The 20,247-nt window shown below is 46.2% G+C and overlaps 1 protein-coding gene across 1 annotated transcript in view; it reads left to right on the plus strand.

The window, feature by feature from the left end:
• The first annotated feature begins 899 nt into the window (after positions 1 to 899).
• Positions 900 to 20,247, plus strand: part of ANKH (ANKH inorganic pyrophosphate transport regulator) — a 130,200-nt gene continuing 110,852 nt past the window's right edge. Inside the window, exon 1 of the mRNA XM_028098067.2 lies at positions 900 to 1,317. Within this exon, the coding sequence (XP_027953868.1) occupies positions 1,222 to 1,317 (96 nt within the window). The 5' untranslated portion in view covers positions 900 to 1,221. The remainder of the gene's footprint in view (positions 1,318 to 20,247) is intronic.

A 20,247-nucleotide genomic window follows, 5' to 3' on the forward strand; every position in this document is an offset into this window, starting at 1 on the left:
TGCAGGCAGGTCCGAGCGCTCCAGAGGGCTGCGGGCCCAGCCTGGGCGCGTGCAGGGAGCGGTCCCCGCGGCCCTAGGCGCCTCTTCCCCTGGGACACCCCGAGAGTGATGCCCCCTTCGCTGCGACCTTTGCTCGGTCTCTGCGCCCGCCCAGAGCGTCACTCCATCTCTCCCGGCCCCTAGTTTCCCGGTGGGCCCGAAGCAGGGCCCCAGCCCCAGCCGGGAAGCTGCCTCCTCGGCCCGTCTCCGCCCTTCTGAGGCGGCCACCGGGGGACGGGGTTCGCGTGTCGCTCTCCCAGGGACAGCCGGGGGCTCCCGCTCCTTCGCAGCCCCGCGCGCCTCGATCTCTCCCCGCGCGTCCGCGCTCACGTCCCCCGGCTGCCAGGCTCGCACACGCCCCGGTCACTCCCGGGACTCCGAGGGGACCCCAGTCCCGGGCCCCGCGGGGCGGGCGACAGGGCCCGGTCGCTGAATCCGGGCGTCCCCGGGGCCTCCAGTGGCTCTGTGCCCCCGCCCCTCAGCTTCCCGCAGCGCCCCAGCCCCGCCGCTCCGCCGGCTCGCGCCGCCGCCCCTGGCCGGCCCGGGCACCGCAGCGAGTCCCACCCCGCGCGCCCCCGGGCGCGGCGGAGGCAGCGGTGGCGGCGGCCCCGCGGCCTGAGCGTGCGCAGCGCCCCCCGCGGCCGCGCCGAGCGCAGGCGGCGGCGGAGGGAAGGAGGGCGCCGCCCGCCCGGCCTGCCCGGCCCCTCCCCAGCCCGCCGCCCGCCCGCCCGCCCGCCCCCGGGGCCGCCGGCGGTGTCCGCGCCTCCGCGCCCGCCCCTGATTTCCTCCGCACAGCGGCGGCGGCGGCGGCGGCGGCGCCTCGTGCGCGCGGTTATTTATTTATTTCCGGGCCCCAGAGCGCTTATAATGGAGCCGCTGTCAGCAGAACCTACTGCTGCCGCCGCCGCCGCCGCCGCCGCCGTCCCTCCTCTTTTTTTTCCCGGCAGATCTTTGTTGTGTGGGAGGGCAGCAGGGATGGACTTGAGCTTGCGGATCTCCTGCTAGAGCAGCCGCGCTTGGCGAGGGCGCCGCAGCCGCGAGGAGGAGCCGCCGCCGCCCCGAGGCCCCGCCGGACCCGGCCGCGGTCCGCCCGCGCCCCCGCTCGGCCCACTCGCCCCGCGCCTCCTGGCAGAGTCCCCTCGCGGCGGCAGATGTGTGTGGGGTCAGCCCACGGAGGGGACTATGGTGAAATTCCCGGCGCTCACTCACTACTGGCCCCTGATCCGGTTCCTGGTGCCCCTGGGCATCACCAACATAGCCATCGACTTCGGGGAGCAGGTAAGCCCCGGCCGCGCCCCCCGTCCCCCGCCCGGCCCGGGCAGTTCCTCCCTGAACCCCGCGCCCTGCGCCCCGCGCCCGGCTCGCTCTGCCTTGGCCTTAGACACCCGGGCGCCAGGGGATGAGAGCAGCGGGGAGTCACCTGCTCCCAGTCCCTTTTTATCCTGGAACATTTGGTTGGGCTTGCAGCTTGTCAAGGATGACTTTTCCAGCACTCCATTTCCCCCTCCCCCCAATTATTCAGCAGACTTTTCCAGCTCTCTCTGGAAAATGTTAAAAGACCAGAGGGTTTAAAGCTTCACCTATAGAAGGGTTTTTAGTGCACAGCAGGAGTATTATGTAATTTGTTATTATGTAAACCTCAGGTCTGTAAGTAAAATGTAGTTGCTAATAGCTCAAGTGCTTGGTTTTTATTTATCCGGTGTTGGTGGTGATGGTGATGGCGATGATGGGGAGATTTTGTATTAGAATGTGTCCAAGTTGATTTTCCAGGTACTTCTAATTTTCTTTTTTTTTTTTTGCCCAGGTATGAATTACGGGTGCCCAAATGCGTCCTGATAAGCCAACCGTTGGCCATCTCTAGTTTGGGGTCTCTCTCTCTCTCTCTCTTTTTTTTTCTTTTGGTCCACTAAAGAAGGGGAGCACATTTTTGTTTGTTGCCTTCTCGTCTGTTTCTTTTTCATGTTTTCCCCCATTTCTTGCCATGTGGCGTCATTGCAAATCCCCGGCGCTGCAGACTCTCCAGCAGCGGGGCACTGGTACTCTGCACTTTGCCTGTGGGAACCGTTTTCGCAGAGCCTCCAGCGGGATGCAGCTGCATTTGAAGGCCAGGAAGGGGATGGGAGTGGGGGGCAGTGGCCTGCCACCTTGACGGGCAGGTGTGGGAACCAGCCCCGGCGTGTGATGAGCCTCACTCCTGGTACCGTAGTACCTTATTTCTTTGCCTTTAAGTCGAGAGACTAAAAAGAATTTTTGTATAGAAAATGCACCTATGTTGGTGCACTTTCAGTTTTTAAAAACCCACTTTCAGAAGGGGGTTTGTTTGCTCCGTTTGATGAATATCTGCTTGGATTTGTCTCTCTGTACTCAGAACTTTTGATTGATGTAAGTCTATAAGCTCACTAATGCTTAGCCCACATTGTAGGCTGCTTTTTACTTCAAATTGTCTTGCCAAGAAGTGTTCACAAGATAGTATAGTTTCTAGAGACCTTTGTCTGGTAAGCCAATTAATTTCCTTTGGTGAACTATTATATTTTTTCTGTTGCCACGTTGCTCACTAGGGTCCCCCAAGGGCTTCTCTGCTGCTCCACCTCCTTCCTGCCCACCTTCCCTTCTTTCCTAATCCACTGGTGACTTGGGGTGTTTCCTATATTCCGTGGAAAGGGTCTAGGATCTGAATTTACTACACTGCCCTGCACATTTTAGATGAGTCAAGTGCTGTATGTTCACCTGCCCCTTTTACTATTTTAAGGCTTATTTTCGTGGAGCTACCCCAAAGGTTGTCAGAAAGCCGGGGGCTGCTCACCTGATCCCGTACCCCAGAACTGTTGTAGTGTGTGTGTGTGTGTGTGTGTGTGTGTGTGTGTGTGGCAGCGCATATGCGAGAGCGAGAGAGAGAAAGAAAGAGAAAGAAAATTATATGGGATAACTAGTGAAGGTGAGAGTATTCTTTGTCGTAATTAAACAACCTGAAACATACCATAGTATTGCCTCACATTTGCCTTGATATAATACCAGGCAGATATAACTAAGGATTTGGTTTTAGTGTAAGGGAAAGGATCTGCTGAGGTCACAAAAGGGAGGCTAGACATAAGAAACATTTGGTTTATACATTTGGTTTATCCTGGTAGGTCTAATAATGCAAACGCATCCTTGAGACATTGCTAACCTTTTAACATTGCTAATTATCATAGCTGACGTAAGCAAAGTACTAGAAGAGTTGTCTCTTTGCACAGAAGTTTTATCAACAAGTGTTGTTTGAGGCCCTTATCCCTTAAGTGCCAGTGTGTTTATGAGGTTATACGCTGCCTGGTGGTAGAGATAGTTTGTCAGAGTTAGGGGGGAAGGGGTGGGGAAGGAATTGATGTTTCCAGAACCTTCTTTTGCCATCTGGTATCAGATGATAATTGTTTTGCAAAATAGTACAAGGGTAGGGGGACAGAACTTACATTTCCTTACACTGAAGGAAAAGAATTACAGTAGGAGTTGAAGAGTGACCTGGTCACATGTGGGTAAGAATAGAAGTGCATTTTACCCCAACTGCCTTAAAACACAACAGAGAGGAGGAAAATGAACCTATTTGCAAAAGTAGGTCTATTTTAGACTTCAGAAAATATTCTGCTCTTGACAGGGGTTTTTAATCATGTTTTAAGACAGATGGACACGTGTAGATCTCTACCATTCTTTCAGAGTGGGCAGGTGTATTACACCATGCCTTGAGTGAACAATCCTTCATATTTCAATAATTTATTCATCTTAAAGTAGAGGGGTAACAAAGGAGTGCGGAGGTCAAAGGTCAAAGCAGCCCTTGGGTCCCATGCCCTGGAGATGATCAAGAAATGCAAAATGCAAAATTAAAAAATAAAACATCTCATTAACTTTTAAGTTTCTGACTTGTCAAGAACAAAAGATAGTAAAAGATGAGGTTTTTTTATGGTTATAAACGTCTCAGTTTGCTGTTTCTGTACAAAATGTGGATAGAACTTTTAAAATGGAAATCCAGCTATATACAGGATTCCATTGAAATTTGAATAAATAGCACATATGTGATTGTGTAAAAGAATTACATATTCATAAATTATCTCAGAGCTGTCAGTGCATGTGGGGGAGGGGCTAGGAAGAAGCCTGCAATGATTCATCCAGAACCTCCTGACATATGAACATTCAGTTGTGTATAGATTTCCCTATAATTTTATGGCTCAGTCAGGGAGGAAACCCAAATATTATCTTATTATTCTAACAAGACTAACAAAACCTATTATCACATTTTAAATTTTGGCAGTGGGAGTAATTTGGGGGGACGAGGGAGGGTTGAGTCCTACGTGGGGGAGAAAAGCTATATGGCATAGAACAACCTGCTTTTTAATATTAAAAAGCATCATAGGGAGCAACGAGAATCAATCCATTATTGCAGAAACTAAAAGAATGTTTGTAGAACCCTGTAGGTGCATGGTACACTTTATGATAATATCTAGAATTATCATTTTATCTCTATTTTTACAGATTGAAGTGAGGAAAGACTGAGAGGTTTAGGCAAGTGAAGTCACTTGTCCAAGATCACGCAGGTATTATGGGGCGGAGCCAGGATTCAAGCCCGCATCTGCTTGGCCCTTGGCCATTCTGCCCTGCGCCTCCCCCACTCAGGCCCACCCACTGAAATCCACCCAGGAGTTCTTAGAAATTTAGGAGTAAGTTTCTGGCTTTTCTGATTCCCAGCCTGGGCTTAAACTTAATCTTGGCTGTCAAATTTTGTAATTTTATGAGGTAAGACAATCATAAAAAGGGCTCTCAGGACCAGGGGATTGTGATCAAGAGATTCACAGAAGAAGAACCAAATTATACAGATAATTCATATTGAGAAATCAACAGTGTATCTTATTTTGCCTTTGGTTAAAAGGGAGGGAGAAGATAAGAAGCAGCAGATACTTCACAATAAAATTTTTAGAAATTATTTAGTCTTTATCACTAGAGCACTGCAAATTGCTAAAATAGATTTTGAACAATGTATTTCTTTAAAATATCTGCATATGTCCACGTTGTCACCATGTTCAAAGGACTGTTATTTCTTTTTCTTAAAGATTTTATTTATTTATTTGAGAGAGAGCACGAGAGGGAAGAGGGTCAGAGGGAGAAGCAGACCCCCCGCTGAGCAGGGAGCCCGATGCGGGACTCGATCCCAGGACTCCAGGATCATGACCTGAGCCGAAGGCAGTCTTTTAACCAACTGAGCCACCCAGGCGCCCAAAGGACTGTTATTTCTACTTAAAACTAAACTTGGTACAAAGTCCCTGAATTCCTTAAAAGCCAAGTTCACCAAATTATGTAGAATAAATCAGTGAAGTTTGCTTCAGCGTACTTAATGGCGCTTAAAGTGTTAAATACAACTCCCTTTATGAAGCCTTCAAAGGAGTGAAGAAGGTTGAAATTGTTCTCTAAACTTAGGAAGAAACGTGTTCTGCCCAGTGTCAGGTAATTCACTCTCTCACCCCAAAATGATAACTGTGGGTATTTCCAATTGCCCTGAATGATTCACAGAATCTGGTTGGGTCCAGTACGATAATTCAAAGACCCAAAGTTTTTAATGTGTGAATGAAGAGCTTTGTATATGGATTGTGACAATTGGTAGAATAAGATGGGTAATAGGATTCTTAAGTCCTTTCTAACTTAGGGATCCTAGTGTTAGGCTTTCACAATATAAGGGTCTCAAATTACTAATATCACAAAATGGAAAAAAAGAAAGGCCCAGGAAAAGTAGTTTAATAAATGTCCTTTTTGTCTACCAAGTAGAGAAATACATCCCCCCTCCCACCCCAGACCAGGAGGTACAAGAATGAAAAAGGGTGAGTGTCTGACATTGGCCACTGTTGGAAGAGACTCCCCAGGCCGAGCTTGCCTTAAGTAATAATAAAACTGCCCATTGTTTGTTCCACTTTGCAAAGTACCTAGAGACAGAAATGGCAACCTCAAGCCAAGTTTCCAAGCAACCGTGGGGTGAAAGGGGGGAGTTCCCTTCAATCTATTCAATATTAATGGAATAGACTTCAAAATGCCATTCATTGTTTTCTAATTATAAAAATAATATACGCTAACTGTCAAAAGTTTGGTTAAGTATTTAAAAATGGAGGGAAAAAGTAAAAATACCTCTGATTCCACCCTGAAGAAAAAAACTTTAACATTTTGAATATCTCCTGCCAAATTTTTTTCATCATAATTGAGATATGTATATGTTTCACAGAACACAGGCATTTTTCCCATATCCCTTGCAAGTATTTAAGTATGATTTTAAATAGCAGCATAATATTTGATTATACAAGCATGCTGTAATTCCCTTTGCTGTATATTTCCCTATTTATTTTTTTTTGTTCTTTTATTGCTTATCGAGTACCTACTTTTTTTGCAATGGTATTTATTTATTTTTTATTACTTTTTATTATAGAAGAATAGTTGGCATACAATGTTATATCAGTTTCAGATGTACAACATAGTGATTGGACATATCTATACCTTACACAGTGCTCACTGTGATAAATGTGGTCACCATTTGTTACTGTACAAGGTTATTACAATATTATTGACTATATTCCCTATGCTGTGCTTTCCATCTCCATGACTTATTTATTCTCTAACTGGAAGTCTGAACCTCATAATCCCCTTCAAATATTTCTTCCCCGATTTGTTTAAATGCTGAGGTTTCTTGTTTCCTGCGATATAAAGTTTCAGTGAGCATCCTTGTGTAATAAGCAGATAATGTGTTTTTTCTGACTGCCTTGGGCTTTATGCCTGGCGTAATTTCGTACCTATTTCAGTTTCTCGTTCATACATAGAAAATGAGGTCACTCTTCTCTGGCAGTCCATATTTAGTCAAGGACACCGTGACCTCCTTAGTCTAACTGATACTCTGTTCTCCATGGTGTTTCCCAGTTCTCTTTAGATGTATATCTACATTTAAAGTACCTCTCTTTCGATGCACTTAGGTAAGTAGATTACTTCTAGAGCCACGGAGGTATAATCCTGCGGCAGATTTCTCCACTTATTTATTTCTTGACTGGTTTGATGACTAGCCTAACTACTACTTTGTCAGAATACTTCTTCCCAAGCATATCCTTCAAAAGATAATCAAAGTCTTCATATATCAAGACAATATCTAAGTCTCTTTCTAGGAGTCCATCACATTCTTTGAAAGCCGTGAGTCCCGAGTAATAGGGTTCATGGTACCATCTCACTTTTTAGCTGTGACAAGCCCAGTGTATATTAGTGCTCAGTAATGTGGTTTCCATGTCTCCTTACTCTTCCTTGTCTGACTTGGGGCAGGTTATGTTGGGTTGGGAGGATGAGAGACGCCACACGGAAAATCATTCTTCTTTAATGTCCTATGTGAGTTGGAATAAATAAACCCTGTGAAACTCATACTAGAGTGAGTTGGCTGATGCCTACATTTTAAAAAGTCTGGTATTTTTTCTCACCCGAGACCCTATGAGTTGCTGTGGAGACACAGTAGAAATAAGGAAAACCCTGTTTTTCTGCAACATTATCTGGATGTGAGCTGCCTACATGAGTGCATTTTTTTTTTTTGATAACTGAAGCTTATCCCTTAAAATTCAGATCATTGGTTTTCTTTTTCTTTCTTTAGTACGAGAATTATCATTGCTGAAAATACGTATTGCACATCTGTACACCTTATTAAATAAATACAGTATGCAAAACACCATGTAACATTTTTTGGTGTCTTGTAAATACCTGTTGTGCTGGACAATCAGGGATATCTGCTGACAGGTGATAGTCAAAATACTTAAAAGAGTTTGACACTGACCAAGACAATAAAAGTAATAAAATAATAATAAAAATAGCTAACACACGATGAGTACTTTTTAATTTCTGGCTTCGGATCTGCCCCAGGCTTAAGAAACTAACACGAGAATTCCATGAAACATGAACATTGAATCATTTTGGAGGCCTCCTTTGGGAAAAAGCATATACACCTCATGACACTTGCTTTCCTGCCCTGCGCTGATTTTGTTTCTGTTCTGGAGACATTCTAGAGTCAGTGTCAAGCAAGTGACCGTTGAACAAGGGAAGCGTTGCCGTCTTTGACATGGCCCGGCCCTCAAATTACTTTGAACCTGGTTGAGAAAACATACGTGAAACACTTCTGCAAGCGGAGGGGCACCGATATATAAATGTGTATAATTGCACAGTGCAGTTAATGATCACAGAAGCAAGGTGCTCGGCAAATGCAGGAGAGCGGTAAGGCCGTGCCCACTGTCCCGAGGTAGCTATCTTCTGGCTGGGGTCACCCCTTTGCCTCCTCTTCCCTAAAAGCCCTTGTCACCAAAGTGGGAAGCACCCCATCTGCAAAGGTGAATATAGAGTCACAGTATAGGTAAATTAGCAGACTTCATAGCAAGCCATACAAACTCGGGATTTCTTGTTGTTTGTTGTATATTTGTTATTTCCATGGTTTGGGGATCATTCAGCTGCTATTCCAACCAAATACCACTCACGGTGCTAAGGGTAAATGAGCTTAAAATGACAAAGAGGACAGTTGTCTTGGTCAACTAACTGACCTGTGCATCACAACTTTCTGCTGCTTCTGTGTGATTGCTCCTTTATATCAAAAATATTCTCGAAGTCCATCCTGGGAAGGGTGATAACCTGGTTATTTGTCAGGCCAAGGGTTAATTTTCTCCCCCGGATAAGGAGTTATCAGAAACCATCTGCACATCTGGTTCAGGAAATGCCCTGGGGTTTCTAGTTGGGGGAGTACATTTTGGTGTAAGTTAGCTCACAGGTCCTTGCTGGGTTTTGCATTTTTTATGGTATTTTGATAGCATTAGATGGGCCGGGCGCTGTTAGAGGATTGCCTTTCTGTAAAGATGAGTTTGGCGCTGCAAATGCGCAGTCCGCCTCCTGACGTCAATAGACCTCACTGTCCCCAGCCTCAGGGTGGAGGAGGGGCTGTGTGTGGCTCCACATCCTAGAGCGGAGGGAGGCGGGAGGCGCCTGTGCCCACCTCCAAGCACACGCTCACCAGCACACTTCCTGTGCCTCGTTGGTTTCTCTCTGCCTGGACGGAGACCACGGCTGGCAGGGGGGCCCTCTGACTCAAGGCTGGGAGAAAATTGAGAGCAAAAGTGGGAATCCTTGGATAAGCAGTTGCAAAGGTGACTGGAAAGGAGAGGCTGAGGCCCCTCGGGACATTTAGCTGGAATGAAATGGCTGAAGAGCAGAATGTCTGCTGGCAGGTTAATGAGACTTTACCTAGGGAGCCAGGTGAGCCGAGGATGGGAAGGGGCCACCATTGGCCTAGTGGCTGGGATTTCCGAGAATGTGAGAAGTAAAGGTAGCTTATTTTGTGAGAGACCCAAAGAGGACTGGTTTGGGTCCGGAAGCTTCGAGGGTCAGTAGTCTGGTGCCAGCATTTATGGCTGTGGAGAGCCGGTCACTCCAGGTTACTGTCTTAACTACGTGATAATGAGTCCGTGTCCAGAAGCTTTTCAGAATCCCTGCTCAGTTTCTTAAAAATATAACATTAAGTCTGGGGAAGTATCTGAGCCTCTGACTGTCCTTTTTACGATTTGCCATGTGACTTCGGTGGGCCTGTTCTGCTTTCAGAGCTGCCTTGAAGACGATAAGAAGTCTGTATGCTCTTGAATGCTGCTCCATAAACAACCCGGAGATCTGTTGGCCACTGGGCTGTGCATTTTAATAGAGGGGAATGGTAGTGCAGAGAATCTAGAACAGCAGATTACCAAAAAAAAAAAAAAAAAAAAAAAAAATATTGTCTCACATCTGAGTGCTTTAAATGGCCTGGCAGGATATTTGCTGTGGCTGGGACACGGAGGCCTCCCACCATGTGTGGCCTGACTTTGACATTTTATAAAGACAGACTGGGCAGAGGAGAGTAACAAACAACCATGTTTAATGAGAAAGAGGTAACTTTTGCCTCCTCGTGAGTCTAGCCGAGCCCAGTGGAGAAGCAACCAGAAAGGCATCTTGCAGCCAGCTGGATCCAAAATAAGGGAGTCAAAGTGTGTCTTCTCAGCCCCAGATTTCACACTCGAATGTGGTTCCCCAGTGCACTCTTGGAGACCTTGTTTTTCTTGAAAATGGGTCACAGTGCCTGTCCCCTCCCTTTTTAGCTGCAGCATTGCATCACCTCGACCTGACAGGTAGTCAAGATGTATCTCCTCTCTACTCCCACACAAAGGGACATACCTTCAGGTATTACACCACCTGGGCCACACACCTATGGGGCTGTTGACCAAATCTGGGCAGGTTCTCTGGCATGAGTAGTTAGTCCACCGTGTGTTTACCAGATGTCCTGAGACATGGTTCAGCAGTGAGGAAGGAGCTCGGAATCACAGGGGCAGTGGAGACCCACTGAAGGGCCCAAGGCAGACAGAGGCAGCAGAGTATCAGCACTGAGCTGCAGAACCACCTCTGTTTTTCTAGAATTCTTATTTACTCAGGTTTCTTCTAGGCTTAATGTGACTTCTTTCAGAAGGGGTTCTGGCAAGCCTGTTTTTCATTTCTTTTTTAAAAATCGAGATATAACTTACAGTGAAATGTACAGGTCTTAAGTGTACTGGTCCATGAGTTTTGACAAGTGACAAATGCATATCTGTGTGACCCACACCCCGGCCAAGGTATGGAACATTTCCCTCGACCCAGAAGATTCCCTGGTCCCCGAGGGGCAACCACTATCCTGATTGGTGTGGCAAGCCCTTTTAATTACTCATGCAAAATGACACATGTGCATTTGGTCCCAGATAACTGAGTTTGGGGCCACTAATTGTTATTACAGCGTGTAGCACTCGGTATTCTTTCTTCTTGCAAACTTTGGCTTGATATTGTAGATTTTACTAGGTTCTAGCTAGGTGGAGAATTTGGTTTTCTGTATAAAATAACTTTTTTCCTTGGACTGTCTGGTGTTTTTAATTCTTCTGATGGTATACATCCTTCAGTTATAAGAACTGCTGATTGTTTTGATGTTCAGACATGATAAACATTAAAGTCTGATTTAAAAGGTAACAGAACAAAATGTGGTAGACACATACAATGGATTCTTCCTCAGCCTTAGCAAGGGATGGGATCGTGATGTATACCACCACATAGGTGAACCCTGAAGACATGCTAAGTAAAAGAAGCCAGACACAAAAGGACAACTAAGGTATAATCCCACTTTAGATGCGGTGCCTAGAATGTCAGACTCCTAGGCAGAAAGTGGTATCGTGGTTGCCAGGGTTTAGGGGGAGGGAGCAAGGGGGAGTTAGGGTTTAATGGGTTCAGTTTCAGTTTCGGATGACAATGTTCTGGAGATGGCCCGTGATGATGGTTGCACAGTAATGTGAATGTACTTAATGCCACTGGGCTGTATACTTAAAAATAGCAAAAATGATATTTTTTATGTTAGATATATTTTATCAAAATAAAAAAAAAAGTTTCAATTAACATCAAAAGCTGCCGGGAAAGCCTGTGGCTTTTGAAGAGGATTGGTCTTCTTAAAAAAAAAGAAAAACACATATTAATTTTATTCTAGTTACATTCATTTTCACTGTAAAAGGGAGGGAAATCAATAAATTTTTGAAGAAACTAAGAATCCCGTGCAAACCCAGCACCAGAGATAGCGGTTGTAGCTCATTTTACCACGTGTTCTTCCCGCCTCCTTTTATTTATTTATTTTTTTGGCACATATTTTAAAAACAAAATTGTAACCTCTTTCCATTTGCTATCATAACCAGTTTCCCTTTAAGTATTCATCTAACATGTGATGATTAATAGCTTCCTCATGTTCTCTCACATAGATATGCCATAATTTATTCCCTTGCAGTTAGATGTTCAAGTTGGTTCTGTTTTGTTCTATCATGAATAATGGTTGGCAACCTTTTTTGGTACAGAAATCTTTGCACACATCTGATTATTTCCTTGGATTAATACTAGAAATACTCGCGTACGTGTGCCCGCTTTCCAGGCTTCTGCAGAAAGTTCCAGTTTGCCCCTGCAGGTGCCACATGTGAATGTGCGTGTCCCTGGCCCCTAGCAGGCAGGCCCTGCCTAGATGCTGTTTCCCAGTCCAGTGGCTCCCACCTCCAGGAATCTCCATGGGAGTTCTCTCAAAGCCACATGGTGCCCAGCTCCTTCAAATGATTTCTTTTATTAAAAGCATTTTGTTTAATGCTGAGAGATCAGTTCAGTTTTTCATAATGCAACACTTTTCAAACTGTTGGAAGACTCTCATTCTTTTCAGTGGGCAGGTTTTGGACCAAATCCCTACTCTGCAGGGGGTTAGACAGAAGTGGGGGGGGGGGGGAGGATTGTGTAGGCTTTACTTGCATACCTTTGGGAAAATACCTGTCCTGGCAGCTTTCAAAGCAGAGAGAAGTGCTTTTTTTTTTTTTTTTTTTTTTAAGATTTATTTATTTGAGAGACAGAGAATGCTTGGAGGGGAGGGGCAGAGGGAGAGAGAGAATCTCAAGCAGACTCCCCTCTGAGCAGGGAGCCCAAAACGGGACTTGATCCCACACCCCTGAGATCATGACCTGAGCCAAAATCAAGAGTCAGACACTTAACCGACTGAGCCACCCAGGCGCCCCAAGAAGTGCTTTTGTGATGAGTTCAGTGATGCTCAAGAAGTGTGCTTCCTAAAACTTCCCAGGTGAACACCTGGGAGAGGAGAAGAAATTACCTTTCTAGATGCCAGGCCCTGCCCTCAGGCACCTGGCATGCACCATGGAGGGTTCACCTTTCCATTTCAGAGATGAAGGGATTGAATGAATAGCTGTGCCCTGTGTCATTCAGCCCCTCAGAGAAGCAGCCAGGCTCCTGGGACTGAGGGCTCCTGCTTAGTCTCAGAGGAGAATATTTGTGTTGACCGAGTTCTAGGGAAATGCAGAGCTAGTGATATTTAGGAGAACTGGAAGAGAAAGTGTTCTCTCCTACCACCCTGACCATGGCCTCTCCTATTTAACCTGGTCTCCTGGCTATTTCAAGTCTACCTTGGAGAGCAGAGAGGGGAAATGGCTCACAATCATTCGGAGGCGCACTGAGTTCCTGTGGCTTCCTGTTTCTTCCCCCATTACGTCTGCCCAGTAGTTTCTGGTAGTGCCACAAGCCAGCCACAGCAAGGTTGAGAGAAAGGACACCCACTCCTGACAGGATCCCTGGATTTTCCCTCCATCCCTGTACCCGCTGGCTCTATGACCTGGAGCAAAAACCTTGACCTCTGTGGGCTTCAGCCTTCCCAACTGTCAAACAGGGAGAAAGGGTTTGCATACCTTCGTTTGGAGTGTAGACCAAACAGAGTCTGGACACAAAAGTGCTTTGAAAAGTATGAAGCGCGGCATGTGGGGGGGTGGGGGGGACTATTGCTAAGACTTTGAGGCTGGCATGCTGCTGCTACAGCTGTTTATTTTTATAGTCTTTGACTAGCTGACTTTTCCTGATACTGATTCAGTGACTTGTAGTAGGGGATTTCTTAACCCAGAGCCAGCTGGGTTAGGACAAGACAGAAGCATGCTGAAGGCTGATGCTGGAAACACTTGGATTTTACAGCATGTGTGCCAGCAATACTGTTGTTGCTTTTTTTTGTCCCCCACTTTGCGGAAAAGACGCTTAGTGCTGGATTTTCTCCGTAGTTTTTTATTTATTTATTTTTTTAGTTGAATTACTGGGATTTAGATAACATGGGCTTTTTGAAATGATAGATTACATTTACTTTGAATTACAGGCTACTGTTTTTCACAGACTTGGAGGAGAATGGCTACATAGCCCACTGACCCCCTTCTCTAACTCAGACTTACAAGTGGGACCAGGCCTTGCTCAGTTTTGTTGACAGTTATGGCAGTGACCCACCAAGGTGTTTACTAAGCTAAAGTACGGTGGGTGCTTCATGAGCCGAAAGTTGTAACCTGTTTCTCCAGGTGCTTACTGTACTGTTTCCGAGTGTTTTCCCTATTAAATAATGGGGAATATGGAACACAGAGGGCAAGAGTGTTCATGAATGTGTTCATTCAGCCAGTGTTTCTTGGATACCTACTATGTCCCGGGCACAGTGCTCGTCACAGAGAACAGAATAAGGAAAAGCATGGCCACAGTCCTTGGCTGTGCAGTGATCATCCCATAGGGTAAGCAGACAGGCAGGCACTTTCCACAGAATGTGCTCTCCTCTGGGATGGTCTCCTCTGCAATCTTATAAGAGGAATCTTTACCTTTAAAGGTCAGGGAAGCTTTCTGATTGAGCTGAGACCTAAAGTGGATAGTGCGTCCCTATTCTGAGGAAAAGCAGGGGAATTCCAGGTGAGGAATGACCGATGCTTCCTATGACTTGAACAGGGAACCAGACCAGGAGGGTGCAGGGGTAGGACCACAGGGAGAGCAGAGCCCAGACCGGCAACGTTCCAGTTTGGCCTTGATCCTGAGAGCAGTGGGAAACTTTGAAGGGTTCCTGGGAGGGGTGTGGTGTGCTTGGATTTGCATATCTGAAAGATAATTTTGGTTTCAGCAGGGCTAATGAATTAGAGGGAGGTGAGACCAGCGGCAAGGAAGCCATCAGAGAGGTGGCCTAGAATAGGGCTGGGGCGGGGAGGGAGAACCTGAAGGAAACACCTTCTAGAATCCCGTGGGCTTGGCCACAGACGAGATGGGGTGGGAGAGGGCCACCGGATGATGATGCCATCAAACATTACAAGAGCTGGTTTGGAGTGAAGAGAACAAGTTCCATCGCAATCATGTTTATTTGTTAATAAGTTTAGTGAAATGTTTGAAATCGCTTGCCTGAGAGAGAATACAAAATATGGGTAATGGTGGGAGCTACAAAAATACTTTGTCTCTGTATAGCCTTCTGTCTGTCTGTCTCTGTGTGTCTCTCTCCCCCTTCCTCCCTTTCCCTTTCCCTCCCTTTTTTCTTCCCTCCCTTCTCCTTCCCTTCCCGGGACAGCTTGGTTACATCCTTTATAAGTGAGAGCTGTTGGCATTTTTACCTCGATGCAAATGCTATGAATATTCATCTTTCCTTCAACATGTAAAAAAATGCTCTATTATAATACAGTCCGTTCTCAGCCACTTGCCTTAATGAAATAGTGAGGGGGAAAATTCAACATTTCTGAATGTTTGGCGTTGGAGTCCATGAGGACTTTGGGGGAAGGAGATTTGTCTGCATCATCATGGTGCTGTGCTAAGGATAAGATTACATTTGCACCAGGTGCCTGGTGACAGCAGAGAATGCTATCTGGAATTAAATTTGATGAGGCTCCCTGGTTTGCTCTTTCTGTATATTAAATGTCTGCTGGGTAAACAGTAGGGAGTGGACTAACCTTAGAGGGGTTCCTGTTATGGCTTTATGTTTGTTTATCTGTTTTTTAGTATTGTCTAGAGCTTACAGTCTGTTTATAATTCACAAAATACAGTTAGAATACATTTTGCTATAGAAATATTATGAATTGTGGCTGGGTTTCCAGGCCATTCCACCAAAGTAATTTAATCCTTAGTGTTATTAAAATATTATATATCTGCAGCTAGGACTAGTAGAAAACCATGCGGTTAGAATAGTAGGAATTGGGGAAAGCAGTAATGTTGAAAAACATCATTTGTCTTAATTAACTTTAAGAACAGTTGGTTTGATAACAATGTAAGAAAGGTCATGGCTGGGAGAGGGGGAGGTGGGTGCCCCCCACCATGGATGTCAGGTTAACTTAAAATCAAAGCATGGGAGATATAGTCAGTACTATTTAATTAACTGTCTGGTGGCAGATGGTAACTAGCCTTCTGGTGATCAGTTCACAGTGTATACCAACGTGGAATCACTGCATTTCACATGAAACCAATAAAATATTGTACATCAATTATACGTCAGTCATTAGAGTAAATAAGAAAATAAAAGCATCTTCTGGATGCACGTGACTCATCAGCTGTGATTACAGTAGCTTGCTGTGTTTTCTAGTGAGTAAAATTTTGTAACACCTACCTGTACCTATGGATTTAGGCTTACCTGTGCTTGCATTCCTTTGACATCTTCTCGAAAAATAATGCAAAGGCAGCATTTCCTAGGAAGAGACCCACAAGCCACTAGGAAGCTCAGAATGTAGATGAATGAGAATTTGGGGAAGTGAAGATATTTTCTGGAATTGGACCATCCATATTGTAAAATGAATATCTCTAATTATATATTATATCCAGATTTTTTTTTTCTTTTTGAGAATCAGCCATGTCATCTCCAATGTAAGACAAATCGAATGCCTTAGATTACATGGAGAGACAAATACTTAACCCTTTTTTTTTTCTTTTTAGTTCAGCCAAAGTAAATAACCTTATTTCAGGAGGCAACAAAATGAACATTGCCCTTCCCTTGCCTGGTGTACACTTCATTTTTGCAGAGGACTTCACAGCTTGTAAAATATGTTCTCATTAAATGTGATAGTTGATCCACAGCCCAGAGGCACATAGGCTAACCCTGCCCGGAAGGAGAAGGGAGGCCACCGCCAGCGGACGTCTGTCTGTAGAGGCCGTGCTTGGCCATAGAGCCCACTGGCCCCGGCCGCCCTCATTCCCCTCTTGGAGCTGAGCTCCACCTTCCTTCCCAGCCCTGGGTCCTGTGGAGCCCCAAGGAGTATGGAGTCCAATGTTGGAGTTACAGAAAACAGACCTGGAGAGCAGAGAAGTGGCAGGGCTCCGATCTGCTGAGAGCCTAGCGGGTTCCTGCGTGCACAGCCCGGGGACCGCCTCCTCTGCTCCGGGGATCTCTGTGTCCTCAGCCTCCTCCCCAGTCCCTGTCTGAGGGCTCACTCTGCCTAGTGAACATGGGTGCTGCCTTTCAGCACGAGCTAGGGTCCCGGCACAAGCTTAGCAGAGTTGAGTGTCACCGGCAGGGTCCACCCCAGTCCCCCGGGTTCTGGCTTGCATACATGGCTCTGTTCTTCCCTCAGCATTCATATCATAGGGCTCCGCCTTGCCAAAATGACCTGCCCGCTTTCACCCCAGCCTCGCTGCCTGCCTCTGAACTGCCCCGCGTGCCCTGTAGCCCCGCCTCCTTGTCTATGCAGCCGAGTATTACTTTCTTAAAATCTAATCATCGGGTTAAAAAAAAAAAAACCTCAGTGTGGGCTCCCTGGGCTTTCATTGGCTGTACCTTCGGGCAGACATTGGAGCTTCCTCTGCTTTTCAGCACCTTTTCATAATCAGGTGTCTTTTTTTAAGGATAATTTTTCCCTTTCAAGCATTCATTAATTTCAGATTAGGTTGCCTGGATGGCCGCAGTGATGAGTCTCTTGCCTTTTCATTCATGGCAGCAGTCCACCCTTCCTGGAGGCCCCGGGGCTCCTGCGTCCCGTGCCTCCTGGCATCTTGGTGGTGCCACATCTGTGTCCCCACCTTGCCGCAAAGCCCCGAGGCAGGGCTCCCTTTCCCACAGCACTCAGCACAGGGGGAGCCTCAAGACGGGCTGGGGTGAAGTAAATGGATGAAGTGAATGACCCCTTGCTTGAAACCTTAAGCCACAGAACACAGGTGATGAGCTCAAGGTCAGCGCCTAGGGCCCACATCTTTTATCAGCTGGAGCACGTGTGTCCCTCTACATGGAGGGCTGGCAGACTGAGTTGGCTGCACTTGTTCCTGTGCGTGCCGCCTGGCAAAGAGCTCAGCTCAGCTCAGGTCTGCGGCGGGACCAGAAGGACGCGTGAGTGTGCGCGACCAGAGTGGCCTCCCTTCCCCACCCGGAGGGGAAAGCCACTCCTCGCAGATGTCGAAGCTGGCCCCACGTCAGGGAGGGAGTGACCAGCGGCATGGACTTGATACTCGGGTTCGCCGACTGGTCTTCGCGTAGATGCCTGTGAGGCTGACTACCCTGAGAAACAATTATTCTTGTGTTTGGGATGAGAAGCATTTTCTGGTGAAAGGAAACACGCCAAAACATGCCCTTTTGTGTGAGGTGTTTTCACCTGAGGGAAGAAGTCAGGGTGATTTGAGTACTACGGGGTGCTGCCTAGGGAGGCGGTCTTAACCCAGCAGGTGGGGAAGGATGCTGGGGAGTCCCCCACCCCGCGGGCCACTCCTAGTTAATGGCCCTCACCTTTAGCCCTGAAAGTCCCCCAAGACAAGCTTCCCTGTAGGGGTACACATCCAGATGACCATCAAAGCAGTCTCTTAAAGGATGCCAGTCTTGTCTGATTGGCAAGTATGCATCTCCATCTGGGGCAAAGGAGTCACCCTGCACAACTACAGTTGGGGTGAGCCTGGACAGACCCCGATGTGCAGAGCGACCGTGGCCAGAAGCGCTTACCATGTTAGCTGTTGACTCCTAGTAAAGAGCATTATGCACTCTGGACTTTTTGTGGTGAGAATGGGCTGCAGCCAAACCAACAAGCTTTTAATGCTCCATATTCTGTCACAGCAGGGACAGTATTATATGACATGTCACAGCATGGGACCCGAGCAGAAAGTAACACTGAAGTAATATTAATCCAATAGCAAACAATATTGCTATTAAGCCTATCTTCCCTCCCTCCATCGAATATATCGCCTGATAACCTGTAATAATTTCCTGTGCAAATGGTTTTATTTATTTCAATAAATAGTTTTATAAACTATCTATGTATCGCCAACATTGTAGGAGGGGAAAGTCCTTTGCTTTGGGGATTCTGAATGGGTTACATCACTTCCCGGGACACAAAATGAGAGAATATGGTTAAAAATAGAACTAGAGTGCTTTCCCTATCCAAAATCCAAATGAGAAGGTGGAAAAGAAAATGCACTTGGGACATACCTGCCGCACCAAGTTTACAAAGAAGATATCCGATCTCTAGTATATGCCAGTTCCTTAGCAACTGAGCTTGATGGGTAAGTCCAGAGGGGGAAGCGTGGAAATGAGAGTGGTGTGTTTTTAAAACACAGCACTGTATTGTAAATTAAAACCCTGTCCTCCTCAACCCAGAGCTGTGATGTGTACTTGTTTGTAGTTATTTCTCTTTTGAGCTTATTAAATCATTGATTACATAACTGTGGCAACATTTTGATAGTTTTGTGTTATTTGAGGTTTCCCTTAACATAGTATAAAATATTTATAGGTTGTTTGAAGTAAGCCAGTTTCTCTCTCTCTCTCTCTCTCTCTCTTTTTTTAATTGGATGGCATTCAGTTTTAAAGAGGAAGAACGGAAAAAAATCTTAGAAGGTAGAGCATGGATTTGCCATAAGCTGGTAGTGGGGGCTTTGAAATTAAAGCTCGCAACCAGACTGGATGGGAGTACGGTACAGTTAATCTTATAGGGACTCTAGGCTCATATAGTCTGCATCTTGTGTGGTTTTCCAAAATGTAAAAATAGCCTTTTTATGCCTGTGCTGTTGTTTTTTTCCAGGGGTGGACAGCTCCTGGGCATAAAAGCATTTTTCTTCTTTTATCTCTCCTCTGAGGAATTTCTATTTATTTGCTTGCTTTTTGAATTTTTGGTGGGGAGGGGGAGGGGATGAGGGGGAAAGTCAAGGGAGATGAACCACTATCCCACCCCCCCCCGCAAACAGATCATTAAAATAATTTATAACTTACCTCTCCTTATAATATCGTTTCCTTCCTAGTAATTACTCCTGCTTTATCACAGAATGGCGCAATAGTAACACTCGAAGTCTTTCTTCTTCACTGAACAGAAGGTAAAACTTAGAAAAGGAAATTAAAACCCTTACTGAATTTTCGACTGTCGTTTTCCATGGGGTCTCATCATGAGCGGTGGTCACTGGAAGGCATAGGGTCCTCCCATATTGAGTTGGAGAACCTCTCTTTATGTCAAGATTGTCAGGAAGACTGGGTCCATACCTAGAGGCACCAAATAGACTCTCACTGCCGGCCCAGCCATGCGGGCAGTCTGAGCAGTGGGCCGGCCCCGAGCTCGTGGTGTGCGGTGCGGAGCCAAAGGCCGGCAGAAACGATAGGATCGGCCCTGCACAGAGGTGCTTCCCGGGAGGATAGATGAAGCCCTTGATATACCCTCCTTGATTACAACCTTTTTGTTCACTGAGCAGCCCTGTGAACTTGCTGCTTCTCTTTGCCAAAGCATGCCGCCCTCACAGGATTACAGGGCGCCTTCCGCACCCCCCTTCAGGGCATCCTCATGCACAGCACTTGCTTACTCAACGGTGGCAGCTGAGGAGATGTGATTTCAAAATCGCCAACTGCCCTTTTCCCCTTTTGTGATCTTTGTGTTCCTTACTGGCCGCAGAAGCATTTGATTT

This window comes from Eumetopias jubatus, unplaced genomic scaffold (genome assembly GCF_037043125.1).
Source record: "Eumetopias jubatus isolate StellerSeaLion01/CBP00866 unplaced genomic scaffold, mEumJub1_p1.0 scaffold_5, whole genome shotgun sequence".
Lineage (NCBI taxonomy): Eukaryota > Metazoa > Chordata > Mammalia > Carnivora > Otariidae > Eumetopias > Eumetopias jubatus.